The 17,480-nt window shown below is 38.8% G+C and overlaps 1 protein-coding gene across 2 annotated transcripts; it reads right to left on the minus strand.

The window, feature by feature from the left end:
- Nucleotides 1-223: 223 nt before the first annotated feature.
- NSUN2 (NOP2/Sun RNA methyltransferase 2) lies at nt 224-17,477 on the minus strand. 2 transcript variants are annotated; one of them, XM_048940760.1, is made up of 19 exons: nt 17,387-17,477; nt 16,934-17,091; nt 16,764-16,868; nt 16,556-16,661; nt 15,520-15,591; nt 15,040-15,124; nt 14,096-14,288; nt 13,719-13,793; nt 12,461-12,591; nt 10,018-10,091; nt 7,957-8,087; nt 7,249-7,345; nt 6,138-6,310; nt 5,536-5,628; nt 4,991-5,126; nt 3,761-3,841; nt 3,395-3,533; nt 2,396-2,435; nt 224-1,560 (listed from the first exon to the last, which is right to left on the minus strand). In XM_048940760.1, exons 2-19 carry the CDS (start codon nt 16,987-16,989, stop codon nt 1,155-1,157), a joined length of 2,193 nt encoding a protein of 730 aa, XP_048796717.1. In that variant the 5' UTR covers nt 16,990-17,091; nt 17,387-17,477; the 3' UTR covers nt 224-1,154. The 2 variants fall into 2 exon arrangements, with proteins under 2 accessions (XP_048796717.1, XP_048796716.1); XM_048940759.1 differs by lacking the exon at nt 17,387-17,477 and adding an exon at nt 17,162-17,354.
- Nucleotides 17,478-17,480: the final 3 nt, after the last annotated feature.

Here is a 17,480-nt window from a genome sequence, read left to right on the forward strand (position 1 = left end):
GGATCCAAGCTATGTTAGGACTTCATCAGTAAAAGCACACACTGTAAATTTACTTTGACAAGCAGGACAAATATTTGCATCACATGGCCCTACTGGAGGACAATACCGTGTACCACTGGTCACTTTCCTTTCAGGTCAACTTGATAAAAGTAAAAACTAAGCTATAAGGGATTATTATAATTATATCTATTATAATTAGGGTAAATTATGAACTTCCAAGACAGCCAACTAAGTTTTTTTTAATAGTCAGATTAAGTAAAACAACTTTTTGAGTCTAAATAACATCATCTAAAATACTATATGACAATATACTCACTGTAAAAAACAACATACTATACTATTATTTCAGCCATAAACACGCATCTTGTGACAACTGAAAGCCAACTTGATGAAAGGACAGAGAAACAGAAAACTACTGTCACTCCAACTGACAGTCAGTCTCTCTCAGGCACATTTTAAGACATGAGTCTGAACACAGCTCAGCACAGCTGAAGATCTTGTTAAGGTCAATCCATCTCCCTTACAAAGAACTTACAACTCTGAAAAACAATCTCAGACACCAGACTCTGACAAAATGCATTCTGCATTTCCTTGCCAGAAAGCTGGGCATTGTTTTAATTTCAATAATTGAAACGGGTTTCCAGTTAGTATGTGTATCTGTATGCATGCTTGCCATGATATCCTTACCCATTAAGAAATACCACACGTGTAGCAGTCAGGCTGAGTAGTTAGCGGGCTAAACAATCTTAAAAGAAAAAAGGTTACTTCTAGAACTTGCATGCTTTGAATGAAACTTCAGTTGTTGTTTTGCTTTATTCTGAAGGAATTCTTCCTAAGATTCCGACCAGTGTCACAGGCAGTTTATTTGTACATACCATTTTTCTATTTCAAAGACAGGCTTTAGATTTTACTGGTGCAAGGTCCATTGCCAGCAACAGACACACAAACCCACCAGTGAAAAGTAGTAACAATAAGACACGCTTGAAGAGAATTTTTTTTTTTAATATAGTTTTCATTTAAAAAATAAAATAGGTGAAATTTTAAAATAGGAACATCAGATCCCAACTGAAATTTTAAAATATTCTTCCATGCTAAAAGCCAGAGTCTGGATGTGAGCCTCATGGAAGCCACACAGAAGTAACATTGAAAGAAATTTAATCTTTCACATTATTTGTACTGATATCTTTACTTTCTTGGCTTATGTGACTGTTGGTATTTTTACTAAATTGATCTGAATCCTCACTTTTATTTTCTATTTCCATAGCATTGCTTTCCATAGGACTGTGGTGAGATTCTCCACCTACTTTTGCTTCCATTTTTGTGACTGCATCCCGTTCTTTATCTTCCACATCCATTCCTTCCTCCGTTTGTGCTGGTCTGCACTGAACTTCCTCCTCTGTTTTACTTTCTGATTCCCCCTCTTTCCTCTTTGCTTTAAACACTTCAACTCCCATCATCCTCAGGTAATGAAGTCTCTCATTCTTGGGCACAAAGGCACGGAGCGATGTCTTTCCTTGCCAGCCACAGAGCACTACAGGACACTGAAGATCATCAGGTTTTCTACAAACAAGCAGTTACTTCTGGTCAAGTAGGAGAAAGAATCTTGAAAACAATTTTACAGCCATAGCTTGAATGTACAACAATTAGCAGCAAACACAGCTTATAGCTATTTCTAGAAGAATCACAGAATGACCTGGGTTGGAAGGGACCCCAAGGGCTCATCAAGCTCCAACCCCCCCTGCACAGACAGGGCCGCCAACCTCCACATGTAATATTAGAGCAGGCTGCCCAGGGCCACATCCAACCTGGCCTTGAACAACTCCAGGGACAAGGCATCCACAACCTCACTGGGCAGCCTGTTCTTGTAAGACGTATGTATGTTGTTCTTAACTTCAGTATCTAAACACATACCTGCTTGTCCCAGCATGCAAAGCAGCAGAAACCAAAACCAAACCAACTTCAAGACTATCCACTTCTACAACAGGTAAAATGATTTTCTGGCTCTGACACAGTTTCTAAAACTAATTTAAGCAACAGTGTGATGAACTTCACATTTAGAAGGACTACTCAAAGAGCTTCCTAAACTGCTTAGGCAACAAAAACGAACAAAGAAAATGTTTATCTTTTTGCTATTTCTTAAAAGAGAAACAAAAACATCACATGCAGTGATGCTGAACATCTGTGGTAGAACAAGTAGCTCTCCTCCATAAAGCTAAACTCTGCAACTGTTTTTGAAAAGGCACAGGCAAAGATAGCCTTAGGTCTTCTTATTCTGTCTGTCTTTACTGCTGACCTCACTACATCTCTACTGTTGGGTTTCTTCCCCTGACTCAAAATAAACTGCTATGCCAACAGCAGTTTAAGTAAGTAAATGGAAAGCTACATATGTACTTACTCAGGGTCTGGCTCATACTTCAGAACTATACTTCCCATCGCTGGAGTACAGGGAGAGAGGAAAAAAACAAATGGATGTGTTACTTAGTACAAGGTTAGTGTCAAATGACAGAAATCAGAAAAAATTTGAAGAAATCAAGTTTCTAGACAGCCATACAGCATGACTTCAACAGCTGGTTAGCAGCTACCTGCATCAATAAGAAATTATAGATACTACCAGTGGTTTGAGGTTTGTTTTCTGTTCAAACCAAAATATGCTTACAGAAACAACTGCCAAAAAAAAGGCCCCTAAATCAAATAAATTAAGATTCAGAACCACAGCGTATTAATTCACTCAGTAAACGTAACAGGGAATTTTTAGATAAAATACAGCAAAATAGCATATGGCAGCCCGAACTTTAGAAAACGTGTTTTTCTCCTACTTTGCCTCATCAAACCCAAAGTACAAGAACCAGCAATCACTTGAAAGTAAAATGATATAAATAAAGTGAAAAATGTCTCAATTTCTTCAAGCACTCAGCACAGAGGAGAAAAGTTCAAATACACGTTACTCCCCACATAAGAAAATCAGATGTGTACCTAAATTTGATACACAGAACCACAAGAAACAATTGTGTATGACAAAATTTCAACTGAGCAGCAAAGATCCATAGAGAACCTAAAATCTTTCTTGTGTTATTTCATGTGCTCCTTCACAGGACTGCTGCATGAAGTCACTAACCTGGCAACTCTCCAGCTCCCTGGAGTTCATAAACCTCAAAAGCTGTGACCAGAAAGAACTACAGTTTCTAGTGGCACACCAGGCTTCAATAACGCTTAATTACCTAATTAACAAGTTTTAGGATAATTTTAGAGGGTTTTTGTGTGTTTTGTTTTACAGCAGATACAGTTTACACGTCAACGATTTTTTCTGGTTTTCCATTTTAAACAAACTAAACGATGATCATTGTCTTATCACAAACTAGAAGATATCACAAACTGGAACATATCACAAACTTACCCATGTCTTTGACTTTCCTCTGTGTTTCACTGCTGAATTTACTTAAGAATGGATTTTCCTGGGTTAGCAGTATTTTAACATCTTCTATGCAGACATTTATAATCCTTGCATGAATGAATGGGTATAGAGTATATATTCCCTGTTCAATAGATAGATATAATTATTTCAAAATGTAGTTTCTACTTTACAAAGGAAAAATGTTCAAAACAGCATCTGCTTTAGCCAATACCAGAAAGTATTTTTTTTTAATTTTAAAACATACTGAAAATGCAAATTACTCAATCTGACGAATTCAGGACCAGCTGTGCTCTAAGCTAAAGAGAAAACCAAGGTATCTGCTTTGAAAATGCAGAGCTTTGTAATTACCTCCTGTGCTAATCTGAAGGCACATCCAAACTGCTCACCATCGCTGTTGCGAGACCAGACTTTTATCCCTGTGTTGATAACCTGCAAAAGGCAGAGCCAATAAGCATTATTCAATGGTATAAATTCTAAATTATCACTCTGTACTTTGTTTTTCCTCCACTGTTTGACTAAAACTAGGAAAAAGGTTGACTTCACATTTGCTCTTTGGACTGGATACTCATTTAAATTCATATGAAAATTCACTCAAGGGAAAAAGGAATTCCCACCAGCGAAATACAGCTCTCTTTCAAGACAGACAATTATTACTCCTTTCCATGTTGAAAACACCACAGTGAAGAAAAGGTAGGCTTAAAATGAGGGCAGCAACTATCGAGATGTCATTTTAATCAGTGTTTGAATCAGAATTTGCTATTTTGAAAACAAGAGATGCTTAAAATTAGGATGCCAAAAAATCTGTGGTACCCAAAGACTTACTGTCTAAATAGTAGACTTTCGTTCCTTAAAATTTTGTCAGTTATGCAGCCATTTCCTGCATGTGGAATAAAAACATAAGTATCCATCTTGAAGATTTGATGCAAATGTTAACTGAATATACATGGGGATTTTTAGGATTCAACTGTATGTGGCCTTGAACAGTATCTGATCTATCTGATCTAGGTCAGTACATTTTATTCAATGACTTAAGACAAATCTTTAGCATTTGCAATGCATTTTTGTGGGGGATTTTTATTAACCACCACAATCTCTAATCCACAAAAGTTATTCATCTCATTACTGTTTAGCTTAACAGTTTTTCAGTTTTTGAAATTACTTTCAAACACTGCTTCCATATAACAAGGATATATATCCATATAACAAGCTAATGGATAACTTGAGTTGAATTATTATTTTTGGTAAGCTTTCAAAAAACTCGTACTGCTTCCTAATATTAAGAGGCTCATATAACTACAACAGCATCAACACAAGCTTCTGATTATTTGTGAAGGTATCTGAAGACCACGGAACATTTCTGAGATGCCAAAAAATAATATTGATTTTGATCTTGGAGAATTACGTTTACCTCCCTCGAGACAGTACTTCATCTCTTAATAAAGGAGGCAAAGAGAGGCAAACATTCAAAGACAAGGAGTATCTGAAGGCTAATTCTCTATATGAACAGTTAAATCCACAACGAAGTTAAAGGAGGCAATCACTGATGTTTTTGATCTTTGTTGCAAAGATGAACCATACCTTCATCTTCTCACTGTTGTTGAGAAGCACGTTCCTCAGCTCCTTGGAAACCATGTACAGCTGTCTCTTCTTTCCTTCTTGCGTTCGAGTTAATAAATTCATCTTGGGAAATGAAGGATCCAGTGCATAAAACTTCCTATGGCCGTAATACTTGTTTTGATTAACTGAACAACAAAATTACATACACAAAACACACAGACGGGTGTCTTTGCTTAACCTATCTCTGCAAAAACCTTCAGTTAGTTGACATTACTTCAGTACACAAAGATCAGCATTTCAGAGACTCCTGCCATCAGAAGTGATTCAGTGTCACAGACTCTAAGATGCACTTGAACATTTCCATAGCCAACTACCACGGCCTTTAGTTGGCTACCCTCTTTTAAGAAGAGTTTGAGTGCTGTGGAGATGGGCATCTAGTGCAAAGACAGGGAACAAGTTTACCTATGACCAACCAGACCCATCTTGTGTGATTAACTAAATTGCTAATATTCCTCAAACTGTTTGTTAGGAATCTTACTAGATAAAAAAACGACTTTTTTTCTTACTGGATAGGAAGGAACAATGGGTCATCTTCAGGGAGAAATACAAAAGGATCTTCTTTAAAACCAAACAACTTCATTTTTTTAGATGGTGGAGGTCTAAAAAGCAAATACCATTGTCAATTTTAGTAAAAGTGATTTAGCACTGGGATATTCAACTCATTTAATCAACACTCGCTCCTATGAAACTGATAATATGCCAAACTTAGCAGTGGCATTTTACTGTTCTTCAGTAAGACAATAATGCATACAGTTGATTTTGTAAAACAAGGAAGCATAAGCAGTTCCTTGAGAGCAGAAGCCACACAAAGCAGACATTTGTGAGAAAGAAATTGTGGAGACAGTTTGAGATCTTTCAAAGGTCAACTTCTGAAAATAGTTATTTCCTTACCAGAGAAGAACGAACTATCAGACTTTTCAAAAGCTGATACACCAGGAAGTTATTCTCCGAACTCGCTAAATTTGCAGATGTAGATGGAAATGTACGACAACTGAGAAGATTCAGTAATACTTACTGATTCACTTCTATGAGTGAAAAACCAAAAGAGCTCAATACAACTCTGCAATTACGATGCTGTCACAGGACAAATATTTAGACAGCCTCTTACCCGCAAACTCCTTTTTTGCTTTGCTCAGTGTCTGAATTTTGCTGTTCTTGTACTTTCTTAGACTCTTCATCTTCAGCAAGTGTTGGTTTCTCAGTAGTATCTTCAGAACCATCATCTGCATTCGTTGCTGTCACTTCAGTATCTCCTGTTTTTTCTGGTAATTTCTGATGAACCTATTTCAAATACAGCATTTTCAACAAAGCCAAAATAGTACCTAATGAGTAACAGAAGGTATCTACACCTGCTCTTTGCACACATTTAGTTCTTTCAACTACTTCTATGGAAGTGCTTAAGGAGATCCATTTAGGGAGTCTAATTACTCAAGTCCAGACACAATCACAGGTTGCATTTACCACTAAGTATGGCTTTGAACAACTTGTGACCAAAGGTGTTTTTGTACCATTTATAAAATCACATTCAAGCATTCACAGAGAAGATTATTTTAAGCTAGGATCTGCTGCTTTCTAGCACTCAAAATAACTTACTATACATTTCCTGTAACAGTGCTACAGAGTTAAATTTAGAACAGCATCAACTATTTGGAAGATGTTTGCTTACAAACAAACTTTTCTTCTAATTGCGACAGAAGTTTCACTCAATTCTTGAAGCAAATCACATAAACAGAAGCAGCTAAAAGGGATTGAGACAAAGTCTCTCTCAGAACAAACTGAGATCAAATGACTCATGTCAACATACAGTGCTGACGGTTGAAAAACAAAACTGACAGAAAGACATTGAAGTCAAATGGCTGAAGCTGCTGCTGCTACTAACAGTTCTACATACAATCCTGCTGCTGACATCTGCTGTACTGATCTGCTAGTGAATCACTCCTGAGCAACCCGTCATAGAGTAAGATATATTGAAAACAGAATTAACTTAGAAGAGAATAAGTAGAAAAAACAGTGTCAGCAGACAGACCACACACAACTAAAGGTAGCAACAGCTTTAGCTACCCAATCTAATCAGTGCCTGTAATTCTTTCAAAGTCTTAACTTCGTATTTAACTATGATCTTGCTATTTTACTATGAATCATTTTTTATCCTATATCAGATAGTAAATTCCAGAAATGTTAGTGAAAGTTTGCATTTCAGCTCCGTTAAAATAAGTTACCTTAGGCTGGCGTTTATTCCATGGCATTGGAGATTTTTTTACTAACACAGCCACAAAAAAGCCTCCTGTGTTCTGGTGATGTGGCAATATTCTAATGCTAGGAACAAACAACAAAACCATGACTGCAGTGTACTCATCATCAGCTTCTGTGGCTCTCACAAAGCATTAGTGATGTCATATTTACTTTCAAGGTAAGCTTAAACATCCGTATTAGCATTGCACAGATTTAATTTATCAAGGTAGAAACAGGATCTAAAATAGAGCATTCTGACAAAATAACTTACATCAGTGCCACGCATTCATGTCACCACTCACATCTGATCTTTAATGACTCACATCTAAGCACTATTTTTAGAATAGCTATGCAAAATCTTTCATTGAAAATAAGTCAGTGTTGAAATGTTAATATTTAACACACTTTTCTGGTAATTTCACTGTGCATCTCTATTGGTTGCAAAGAATCTGACATGCTGCATTAATATTTATTCCTGGTAAACAGCATTCACTGGAATGTAACTGTTGTGCACTACCATTACATACAAAGCAACCAAATCATATTTAAACCTGCACAAGCACAGAGCTGTACTACAACACATTCCTAATCTGAACTCCTAATTACGATTTGTCCATCACCATATAAAGTTAAGAAATCAAAACCTCATAAAATCCATTCTGGAAAAACAAACAAACAAAAAAACCACAACTTACCAGCGCTCTAGATTCATTGCCTTTAGCTTCTCCTCCTCTTTTATAGGAAACATTGTGGGACGTATTTGTGTTTGTCTATTTGAAGGCACGTCTTTCCACTCTTCAAACCACTGTCCATCTTTCAGCATGACCTTTAAATGAGGAAATACAGGGTATTACAAAGGACACGGATACCTTCTGAATATTATCCAGGACTTAGAATGCACCTATAAATCCACTCTAAGATACAGCATATACACAATACTACTTTATACCACTGAAGGTTCAAAGCTTTTAAAGGACATAAGTGAAAGATTAGAGGCACAACTCTTGCAGTATGATATTCTGAATACTGTTCAAGCAAGAAGACCAAAGTGAACAACAATAGCTTCAGAACCCTCCGTGTCTGCTTCCATAGCAGCCACTAGGTCTGTAAGAAAGATCATGTGTAGGGATGCATTGGGCAAAAAGTGAAATGAAAGGTCTCCCGTGGTTTTAAGGCAGCAAAATAGGACACAGGGATGGTGACTTCAGGACTGGTAGGTATGCTGAAGTGTTTTCTGGAAGCGCAAACAAGTCCAGAATTACACTAAATACCAGGATAAATAACAGCTCTGTTCTGTTAGGTAACTGCTGGAAAGAACATACTGAGCTCCTTTCTACTGCACATTTTGCCAGCATCTTGTCACAGCACAACAACAAATAAAAGAGATGCAGAAGTCAATTATATCTGAAGTTAAAAGGTTATTTTCTTCAAAATTCAGAGCTAAATCACTGGAGATTACTCATCATCTAACCTAAGGACAGACTACCGAACATCACTTGAACAGATCCTTGTTTTCCTCTTGCTGTTTTCAGAGATTCACAGCTAACACATGCTCAGGAATATTCAGTGTAATCACTGAGTCACAGAACTTCCACTGAACAGATGTTTCACCAGGAAACAAAAGATTGTACCCAGTGAAAAGAGTACCAAAGCAAGCTAACATGCTGAACGATGCTAGCCAGTGAGGCTTGAAATAATATTATAGCAGCAAATAAAAGACAACTACCAACAAATTTTACTAGCTTAATTTCTAAAATACATATTATGGAGACTTGTATTTCAATTGCAGTCATAGAAATAAATGTCACTGAGAACAGAATATACTCTTTGCAATCTCTGTGTACGCATTTTATAGCCTTACACAGTAAAACAAACTAAAGTAACTATTATAGAGCCACAACTGTGCATTTTACACTTATCCTTCAGCTATAAACATAACATTTAAAATTATGGAATAAAAGGAGAGAAATCAGTCAGTTTCTAGTCTAAGTTTCTAATGGCAGAGCATAAGAAAATCTCTACTCTGTGCAGCCTGTTCATTAGCTTGCATGCCAACACAAACCTGCAGATTATACTGTTGCAAGAGACTAGTGAAACACTGGAGAAAGATATAAACAATGGTGTTGCAAAAGCACAGATTCATAAGTCAAATTTAATCAGAGCATCCTACCACCAGGATGGCTGCCTACCTCTTGATTATACTCTTAACAGGAAACGAAAGAAGCTTTGGGCTCATTTGTGCCTCCCTACTCATCTGATTTAAATTCTGGAAACCCAAAAGGCCCGGAGAAAAATACAGGATTTCTATTAATATACTAAGATTACTCACACCACTGCAATTTTTGTAGGTTATTTCCATACAGAGTTTAACAGCTTTTACTTCCAAATGATTCAAACGGACCAGCTAAACAACAGTAATATCCTAGAGTTACAGACAGTAAAGGCAGAGAAGGCAGGCGAAGTTAAAAAGTGGCTGAAATGATGGCGCCATCTACAGGCCACGAGCTGAATGCAGTCAGAAAGGGAACACGTTTGAAGTGGAGGCGATAGAGCCAAGAAGAAAGCTAAGGGAAAATGAGAGCAGCTGAGGAGAGAGGCACTTAACATTGGAAAGATTTTTTCACCCTCTTCTTTAATACCGTATAGTCTAAAACTCTAAACAGCAAGTCACTAACGTTATTTCAGGTCAACCTAATCCCTCAGAATTTCACTCCACTACACACCAAGAATGTTGTAGAAATACCATATAAAAGTACCTTCCATTTTGTAATTCCTGGCATCCTCTTCAGACCTGGCAACTCAGAAGAGACATCAGCAAGTTCTAAGGCACCTGAAATCTCAGATACAAATATATATATATTATATGTATATATATACATACATAAATAGAAACCAGAATTTGAAAATTGTGATCCTAATTAACTTTTATAAAAACAATTTTCCTTAAAGATTTCGGACCATTACTTTTCATGACTTCAGAGAAACAAAATATAATGAAATCACTACAGTGCAAATTGACAAGAAAGATGGTTAGAGCTGCTCATTCCAACTACAGAAGTTTGCAACCCTACAAATCAGCCAAGAACCCATGGTGCTTTTTCTAACAGCTGCAGAGAGTAGTTCTCCTCAATCTATATCATTAAATGTCATTGTTCCAGGCAGCACAGTCATAGAACAGCTTTTATTTTTACTTAGTATTTGAATTCACTAAACTGGTTATGTATTTTTCAGAGGAGTGCTCTTTTGGGATGACTAAGCCTTTGAAAATGAACTGCATATTCTGATCTTACGGACTTATAACCTTAATGCATTTCAATGTGACTGGAAAAAATATTAATCAACACAGAATTATCACTGTTTAATCCACTGAGTAAAAAGTTTAAGCTAACCTATGTCCAGAAAGTATTACATAAAAATTGACTAGTGAGGAACTATCTTAACATGTCGCTTGAGATTCTGAATGGTTATTTAAATATTAGGACTACTCTTCCCCATGTTTGTTTTACACAATTTAACCATCCCTTCTAGATGAGTAACCATTTACTCTTACAGTAGCTCCATGTGACAGCTGAAGCACCTCTTTGAAATAAGTGAAAAAATGATATAGGTATGCACATTCCAGAATGACATTTGAAAACTGATTCTACTTGACATTTAGGCCTTTCCTTTGAACGTTGACTACTTACAGCATGACTTCAGCTGATGCCTCAAGATGACACCAGATCAGTCAGGCATTAAAATTAAGTGTCAGAAGTACTACAATTCCAGGCAGAGGAACGGGGCATTTTCCTTTTTCCTTAAGGAGAAAGGAATCGCTAACTTGCTATGTAAGTAGCAATACTACAAAGTAATAGGTACTCAGATAAGACAGAACCAACAAACCTTCTGGACTAACCTAAGAACATTTTCAAGGTCCAATGCTCAAAGCAACAGGGGTAACACACTTATTCACTAGGACACCTAAATAACCTTCAAAATACCTGTATTGAAAAGATACAAGACCTGTGTGCCAAAATGCAATAGCACGGTTAACATCCTTAGTTCCATGTATTGCATTCCCCTCAAATACTGCAGTGGATGGCCTCTGTCCATTTCCATACTGGTTTATGTTCATAGCCAAAACAGTCCTTACTACTTTACAGTCTCATCATTATTAAACATTTTACTCTTGTATGACACAGCCTTCAAAAAGCCATGTGGAAATAGATCCAAGGAAACTATCTTAAATAAAAATGGCTATTTAATGTCTACTGAAAAGGACTAATTCCTAATAACCTCCATGTATTTCAACTAAACGGCTGTTTCAGAGACAATGAAATTCCATACATGTTTTGAGGACAGTACAGGGATCAGCACAAATAAAACATTACACAGAACAAGCTCGTCTATTTCCAGAACTACTTCAACTCCAATTACACTACAGTTGCTTCTGCACTGTACATGGCTCAATTTAATACACTGCTAACAAATTAGTGCAAAATCCAGTTAGGTGTCTCCAAACATCAAGTTATGGACCCCCAAAAAAGGAAGTCCTTTAAAAAAAAAAAAAAAAAAGCACATTGTTAAAAGCCCTTAAAAAAAAAAAAAAAAAAGAGATCCTTCAGCTGAGATCAGATGTGGGCCAACATTACAACAAGCTGACACAGTGCAGACCAACTTCCCCCCCCCCCCACTACTTCAAACAATGGAGACTTAACAGCAATGTAAATCAAGCCTTCATCTGTAGGCCAAAACTGCACAAAAACCATGAGCCTAAAGACACCGATACAAGCACATTTACAATGCACATCACAATGTAAGAGAAAGGATGCTAGAGGTACCAAACTGCTTAAGGATAGTCTGGGGTTTTTACTCCTATGGGCTACAGATGAGGCCCCACGTTGTGCTTTCCCAAGGAAATAAGAAAGTGAGGCAACAACTCCAACTAGTGGAATCAGTAGAAGACAGGTAACAGTCTGAATTACATTGCTTTTTTTTTTAATCATTAAAAAACTTCCACAGGTTTTATATTGGCAGCTGATTTACTCTCTTTCAGGAAGGCTGCTCATATCAAACACAGTGAAATCTAACACCAAAAAAAAATGCTGCTGTTTTACATACCAGGAGCACATTACCTACACTAAGCTTATTACTAGTACTATCATCCACTTTTTTTTTTTTTCAGTTGAACAGTAGGAAAAATGTTACTTTTTATCTCACCTTGACTCTTTTCCAGCAGAGACGCAATCACAGCTTCATTTTCAATAGGATTCAATGAACACGTAGAATATACCATTCTCCCACCTTCTGCCAGCTGTTCAACACCACGAGTTGCAATTCTTAGTTGCAATCTAAAAGAACAACCTTGGTCTAATGAAGTATCATTCAAGAACCAGAAACATTTATCATTAGATCTGCCACAGTTGAAGTTACACTACAGACAAACAAATCTCCATGGACTGCAAAATCAGCACATGCCAAGCTCAACAGCTGTCAGCAGTACACCAACTAAAATCAGTTTTAAACTGTCAGCTATCTCCATACTGCAAACACACACACAATTACACCTGTTAGAAGAGCAATAAGGTCAAACATTAGCACTAATGCATGGTAGGCTTTAACATGACATTCTGTTATTGGTTCCATCTAGTGCTCCATCAAATCTATTATACAGCATACAACACTAGAAAAATAACCACCCAAGCCCTTACCTTCTCCAATCTAGAATTCAAAATGAAGCCTAATCTGACTGTTCCAAGTACTAAAGACAACAGATTTTAACTAATATTGGCCCTTACTTCAGTAAAAAGCATCACTTAGCTGGACAACCACCTCATGGCCCTTGCTGCATAGTTACAACTAAAACAAACCCTGTAATTACAAATGAGTCACTAAGCAGTAACACCTCATCACAGGTCACCTGAATCACTCTAGTTGACTGCTCTCTCAGCTTGCAACAAATACAAATAAAACATTCTCAGTTTTTCAGCTGCCTTTTAATTAATGCTTTTTACCATGCACCTGTATTCACCTTCATTTAACATAACTTGGTCTTAGGTAACTGAAACCATGTAAGAGCTAAGATTTTAAAAGATTTTATAACATCACTATTAAGTTTTATGAGCTTCTGTGATTACATCAGTTATTTTCTAACAGTATTTCACCTGCCTAAACATCATGAATCCCATTCAACTGATCTGTTCCCTACTTTATCTACTCTGTAGAAATTAGTCCAGTGAATGTGAGTGTCATATATTCACACAAATACAAGAGATTTAGATTCACACACTTCACTGGAGGTTGGCCTCACATTTGAGATACTAAAGCTTTCTCAGAATAACGTATGAACTCTTGATTTGATGAAAACTAAAAACCCTTTGTCATATATTAACATACAAATTCACACAAGTAATAAATCGAAGGGGGAAAAGGAAGAGTAGAAATGAAAGACAGACAGATGTACAATAAACACTTTTACCCATGGAGCTGCAAACTGTTTTGTGTTGTCCACTTCTTCCATACATCAATGTTTTTCCTCATGGTTCCATCTCCACTAGAAATGAAGTTGAACACATATATATTACTTGTGGGTAAAATTTCTTCCATACCCAAAGGACTTACAGTTGAAAAGTTAACACTCCTCTCCATGGTAACTAATTCCCTTTTGCAGTACTTTCATTTCTACACTATCTTTGTTGTTCGGTAACCACATTTAAGTATCACTTGGAATGAGAAAAGGTCTCCTTGATCTGGCATTCCCTTACCTAAGACAGTTCAAGAGATCCAGCTCTTTTGGAATTTAGTAAGCAGGATAACGCTCTCAGTAACACAAAAATTCTAGTACACATAAGATACCTGCAGGGGACATCACACAAAATCCTGTCATAGAAGAGGATCTCTTTTCTTCCATCCACATCTATTTGTAGATTAGGGATACTGGAGGCATCGTGATTTACCACCATGATACATGGACTGTTTAATCTTTTAGCCTGATGAACCAGCAAGTAGCAGCGCTTGTTGTCAACATCATTAGCAATCACAAAACCCTCTGTGAACATAAAGCAGTAGAGAGAAGCTTTACTATTTAACAATTTAATAATTTACAGCTTATTCACATTTTTCTTTTACCAGATATTTTTATTTAGGAAACTACTTATGAACAGAAGATACTCTCCTGAAAGTAAATTAAACATGGTGAGATTTAATAACTATGACCAAGACACTCTCAAATTTTCTAACTTCAGTGCAGCTGAAAAGACACAGATAAAGTTCCTTCCACTTTTCATTCTCTGAGTAAAACCCCTGGAACAGAGATAAAGCCTTCACTGCCACTGAAGACAACCTCTGTGCATCAGATGTGTAATGCAGAAAGAACCCATCCCCAAGCTCACCAGTTCTATGGACAGTATTTTCTGTGAGCATTTAACTAAACGTAAGTATTTGCAAGTTTAAGCCTGAAGTAACTTAAGCCAAGCGTTTGCAGGAAGCCACTAAAACACAGAGGCAGATAAGATACACCTGCTAAATACACTTTTTGTGTATAAAAATTGAGCTGTGATCACATCTACTACAGTCTGGACTGTGAAGATAAACAATGCATCTCTCTCCTTCAAGCCGAAGAAGCCCACAGAAGTTTCGAGGACAAGACAGAGGTCCTTCCAATCTCATACAATCAACAAACTACGGAATTCAGTAGGTAGGTAAATGCAGTTGCTTTCTGGGATATTAAAGGTAATCTACAAGAAAACAAAATGAAAATTTGAAGCCCCAAAGGTTTTTGATAGTTTGTCCAAACTTACTGGGAAAAGGAACATTCATGTCTGCATGCAACATTTCAATGAGTTGAGCAGTCTTAGATCCAGGTGCAGCACACATATCTAGAATCTAGAAAAACAAATGGTTAAAAAAACAACAACAAAACAAAACAAGCAAGCTATGTGCTTGAAAAAAACTTACTGTGTTGTTGTTTAAACAGAATAATTATAACCACTGAGGACACTGATCATCAAGAAAAAACACAAAACTAATTCACCAAGGAATGCAGTTTTAACTCAAGGGGCTAAAACAAATGTAAGTTCTTTACCTGGAGGGTGGTGAGGCACTTGCACAGGTTGCCCTGAGAGGCTGCAAATGCCCCATCTCTAAAGGCATTCACATCCAGGCTGCACAGGACCCTGAGCAGCCTGATTTTGCCAGCATAGAACATCAACGCTGCCACTGTAGTTTCCAGTTTATGAAGCAATATTCTATGAAGATGCCACATTGTGTTTTTTAGTTACCTTGTGATCAGGGTTAACATTAAGCAGCAGAGGTGGGATCATGCTAACGGCCTCCTGACGACTGATGTTTCCCTTAAAAGGAGAAAAATATAAAATCATTTAACAGGAGAAAGCATTTCTTTTGTGACAGATTTCTTAAAACTCTGGGAACAAAAATAATGAAACAGTCAAAAACACAAACTTGGCTTACAAACTCAGGGTTAAATTTTAGCACATAAGTAGTATCTCATCAAGATGAAGTTTCTGAGAGCTTCAGATTTACTCCATCTGCATTAACTCTACAGATCTAATTTCTGCTCAGATGAAATCAGAAATTTACTTCAACCAAGTAAAAGTGAGAAACACCCATCACTAAGGGGAACTTTTTGTAATACACACACACACACACACACACACAGCATTTACCATACTCAAACACCTGCCTGTTTAACAAGCAGTAGTTATAAGCTGGGGGTGTTCACGTCGGAAAAGGGTCTAGGGAAGGATCTCAGTATGTAAAGGGTAGCCATAAAAAAAAGAAGGGAACAGACTTTTTAGCACGGTCTGTTGGGACAGAACAAAAAGAAATGATTTCAAACTGGAAGATGGGAGAATTAGATTGGATATTAAAAAAAAAAAAAAAAGCTTTTTAGTGAGGCAATAGTACTGGGTTCCCAGAAAGGTGGCCAAAGCCCCTTTCCTGAAGACATTCAAGGTCAGGCTAGACAGGGCCCTGAGCAATTTGACCCAGCTGTGGGTATCCCTGTTTACTGCAAGAGAGTTGGACATTTTAAGGTCCCTTCTCACTCAGACAATTGTATTTCGGAGGCATGAGTTCTCACATTCCCAAACCAACAATATGGTTACTAGCTCAGGAGAAATATTCATAACTGTAGGGACGTAGCAGAGGTACAGGATGAATTGCTGTCAACAGCAACACAAGATCCCACTTTTTCTGAGCTAGTCAGTTTCTGATGGGTATCACTGCAATTTCTGACACTGCACTGAAATAAAGATCTGCCCGGAGTGCAAAAGAAGTACCAAGGTCTGAACTTACACACTCTGTCTCGCTAACCAGAAACTGATGAAACCTCTCCAGCTGCGGTGACTTACGCAAGATTTTTCTACTCAGGTTGGTGTGCCACGCTAACTCCTCCGGATACCTGCAGGAGGGAAGGGGAAACCAAAGGCAAAAGGCTGCAGACCAGTCTGGCACAGCGGTTGCAGAAGGCCTGATGGGTGCCTCACCCCAATAGCAGGCTTACCAGCTCAGCGCCTGTGGCATTTCCACCTTCTGTCCGTCGACCTCCAGGTGCTGCAGCTCCCGGAAGTACTTCTCCTTCAGGCAGTGCAGGATCTCCCTGGCGTGGCTGCAAGGCACGGCGTCTCAACGGCCGCTCCCGGCGCATCCCGGCCTTCCCCCGGCCCCGCTCACCTCTTATAGCCGGTGATGCGCAGCGTGGCGGGCAGCGGCTCCCGCAGCGCAGCCATGAAGGCGTCCCACTCGCCGTCGGGCACGATGCGTTGCTCCCGGTAGTACCGCTCGAACAGCTCGTTCTCCTTCACGATCTCAGGGTAGCCGCCGGTCCAGCCCTACAACCAGCACGGCCCCGTCAGCACGCCGGCCCCGCCGCGGCCCATTCCGCTCCCGCCCCCCCCTCACCGCTTGGTCGTCGCCGCCGCCGCTCCGCTCCCGGCGTTGCTGCGGCAGCAGCTGCCGCCGGCGATCCCGCGCCCGGCGGCCCATAGCGAGCAGGCGCCTGCCGACCCCCGCCGTCGGTGCGGCAGTTCCAGTCCCTCTTAGCGACTCTACGGGGCACCGACCGCACCACGCGCCTCACGTCCACGCGCGCCCGCCAGCAACGCGCGTGCGCCGGCCCGTCCCTACCGCTCCTTCCGGGCTGCGCTACCGCCGGCCCATTTCCGCTCATGGGAACCGCCGCGCCGCCCCCCGGCTCCTCCACCAACCCACGGCCGGCGGG

This window comes from Lagopus muta, chromosome 3, assembly GCF_023343835.1.
Source record: "Lagopus muta isolate bLagMut1 chromosome 3, bLagMut1 primary, whole genome shotgun sequence".
Taxonomy (NCBI): domain Eukaryota; kingdom Metazoa; phylum Chordata; class Aves; order Galliformes; family Phasianidae; genus Lagopus; species Lagopus muta.

What these genes read in the sequence shown, in the direction of transcription:
- NSUN2 (XM_048940759.1), bottom strand. Translation starts at nt 17,245, where the DNA reads ATGGGCCGCCGGGCGCGGGATCGCCGGCGGCAGCTGCTGCCGCAGCAA. An exon ending in GAGGAAAGTCAAAGACATGG is followed by an intron (nt 2,436 to 3,394) that starts GTAAGTTTGTGA and finishes CCTGTACTCCAG; the next exon opens with CGATGGGAAGTATAGTTCTG. An exon ending in AAGTATGAGCCAGACCCTGA is followed by an intron (nt 1,561 to 2,395) that starts GTAAGTACATAT and finishes GCTTGTTTGTAG; the next exon opens with AAAACCTGATGATCTTCAGT.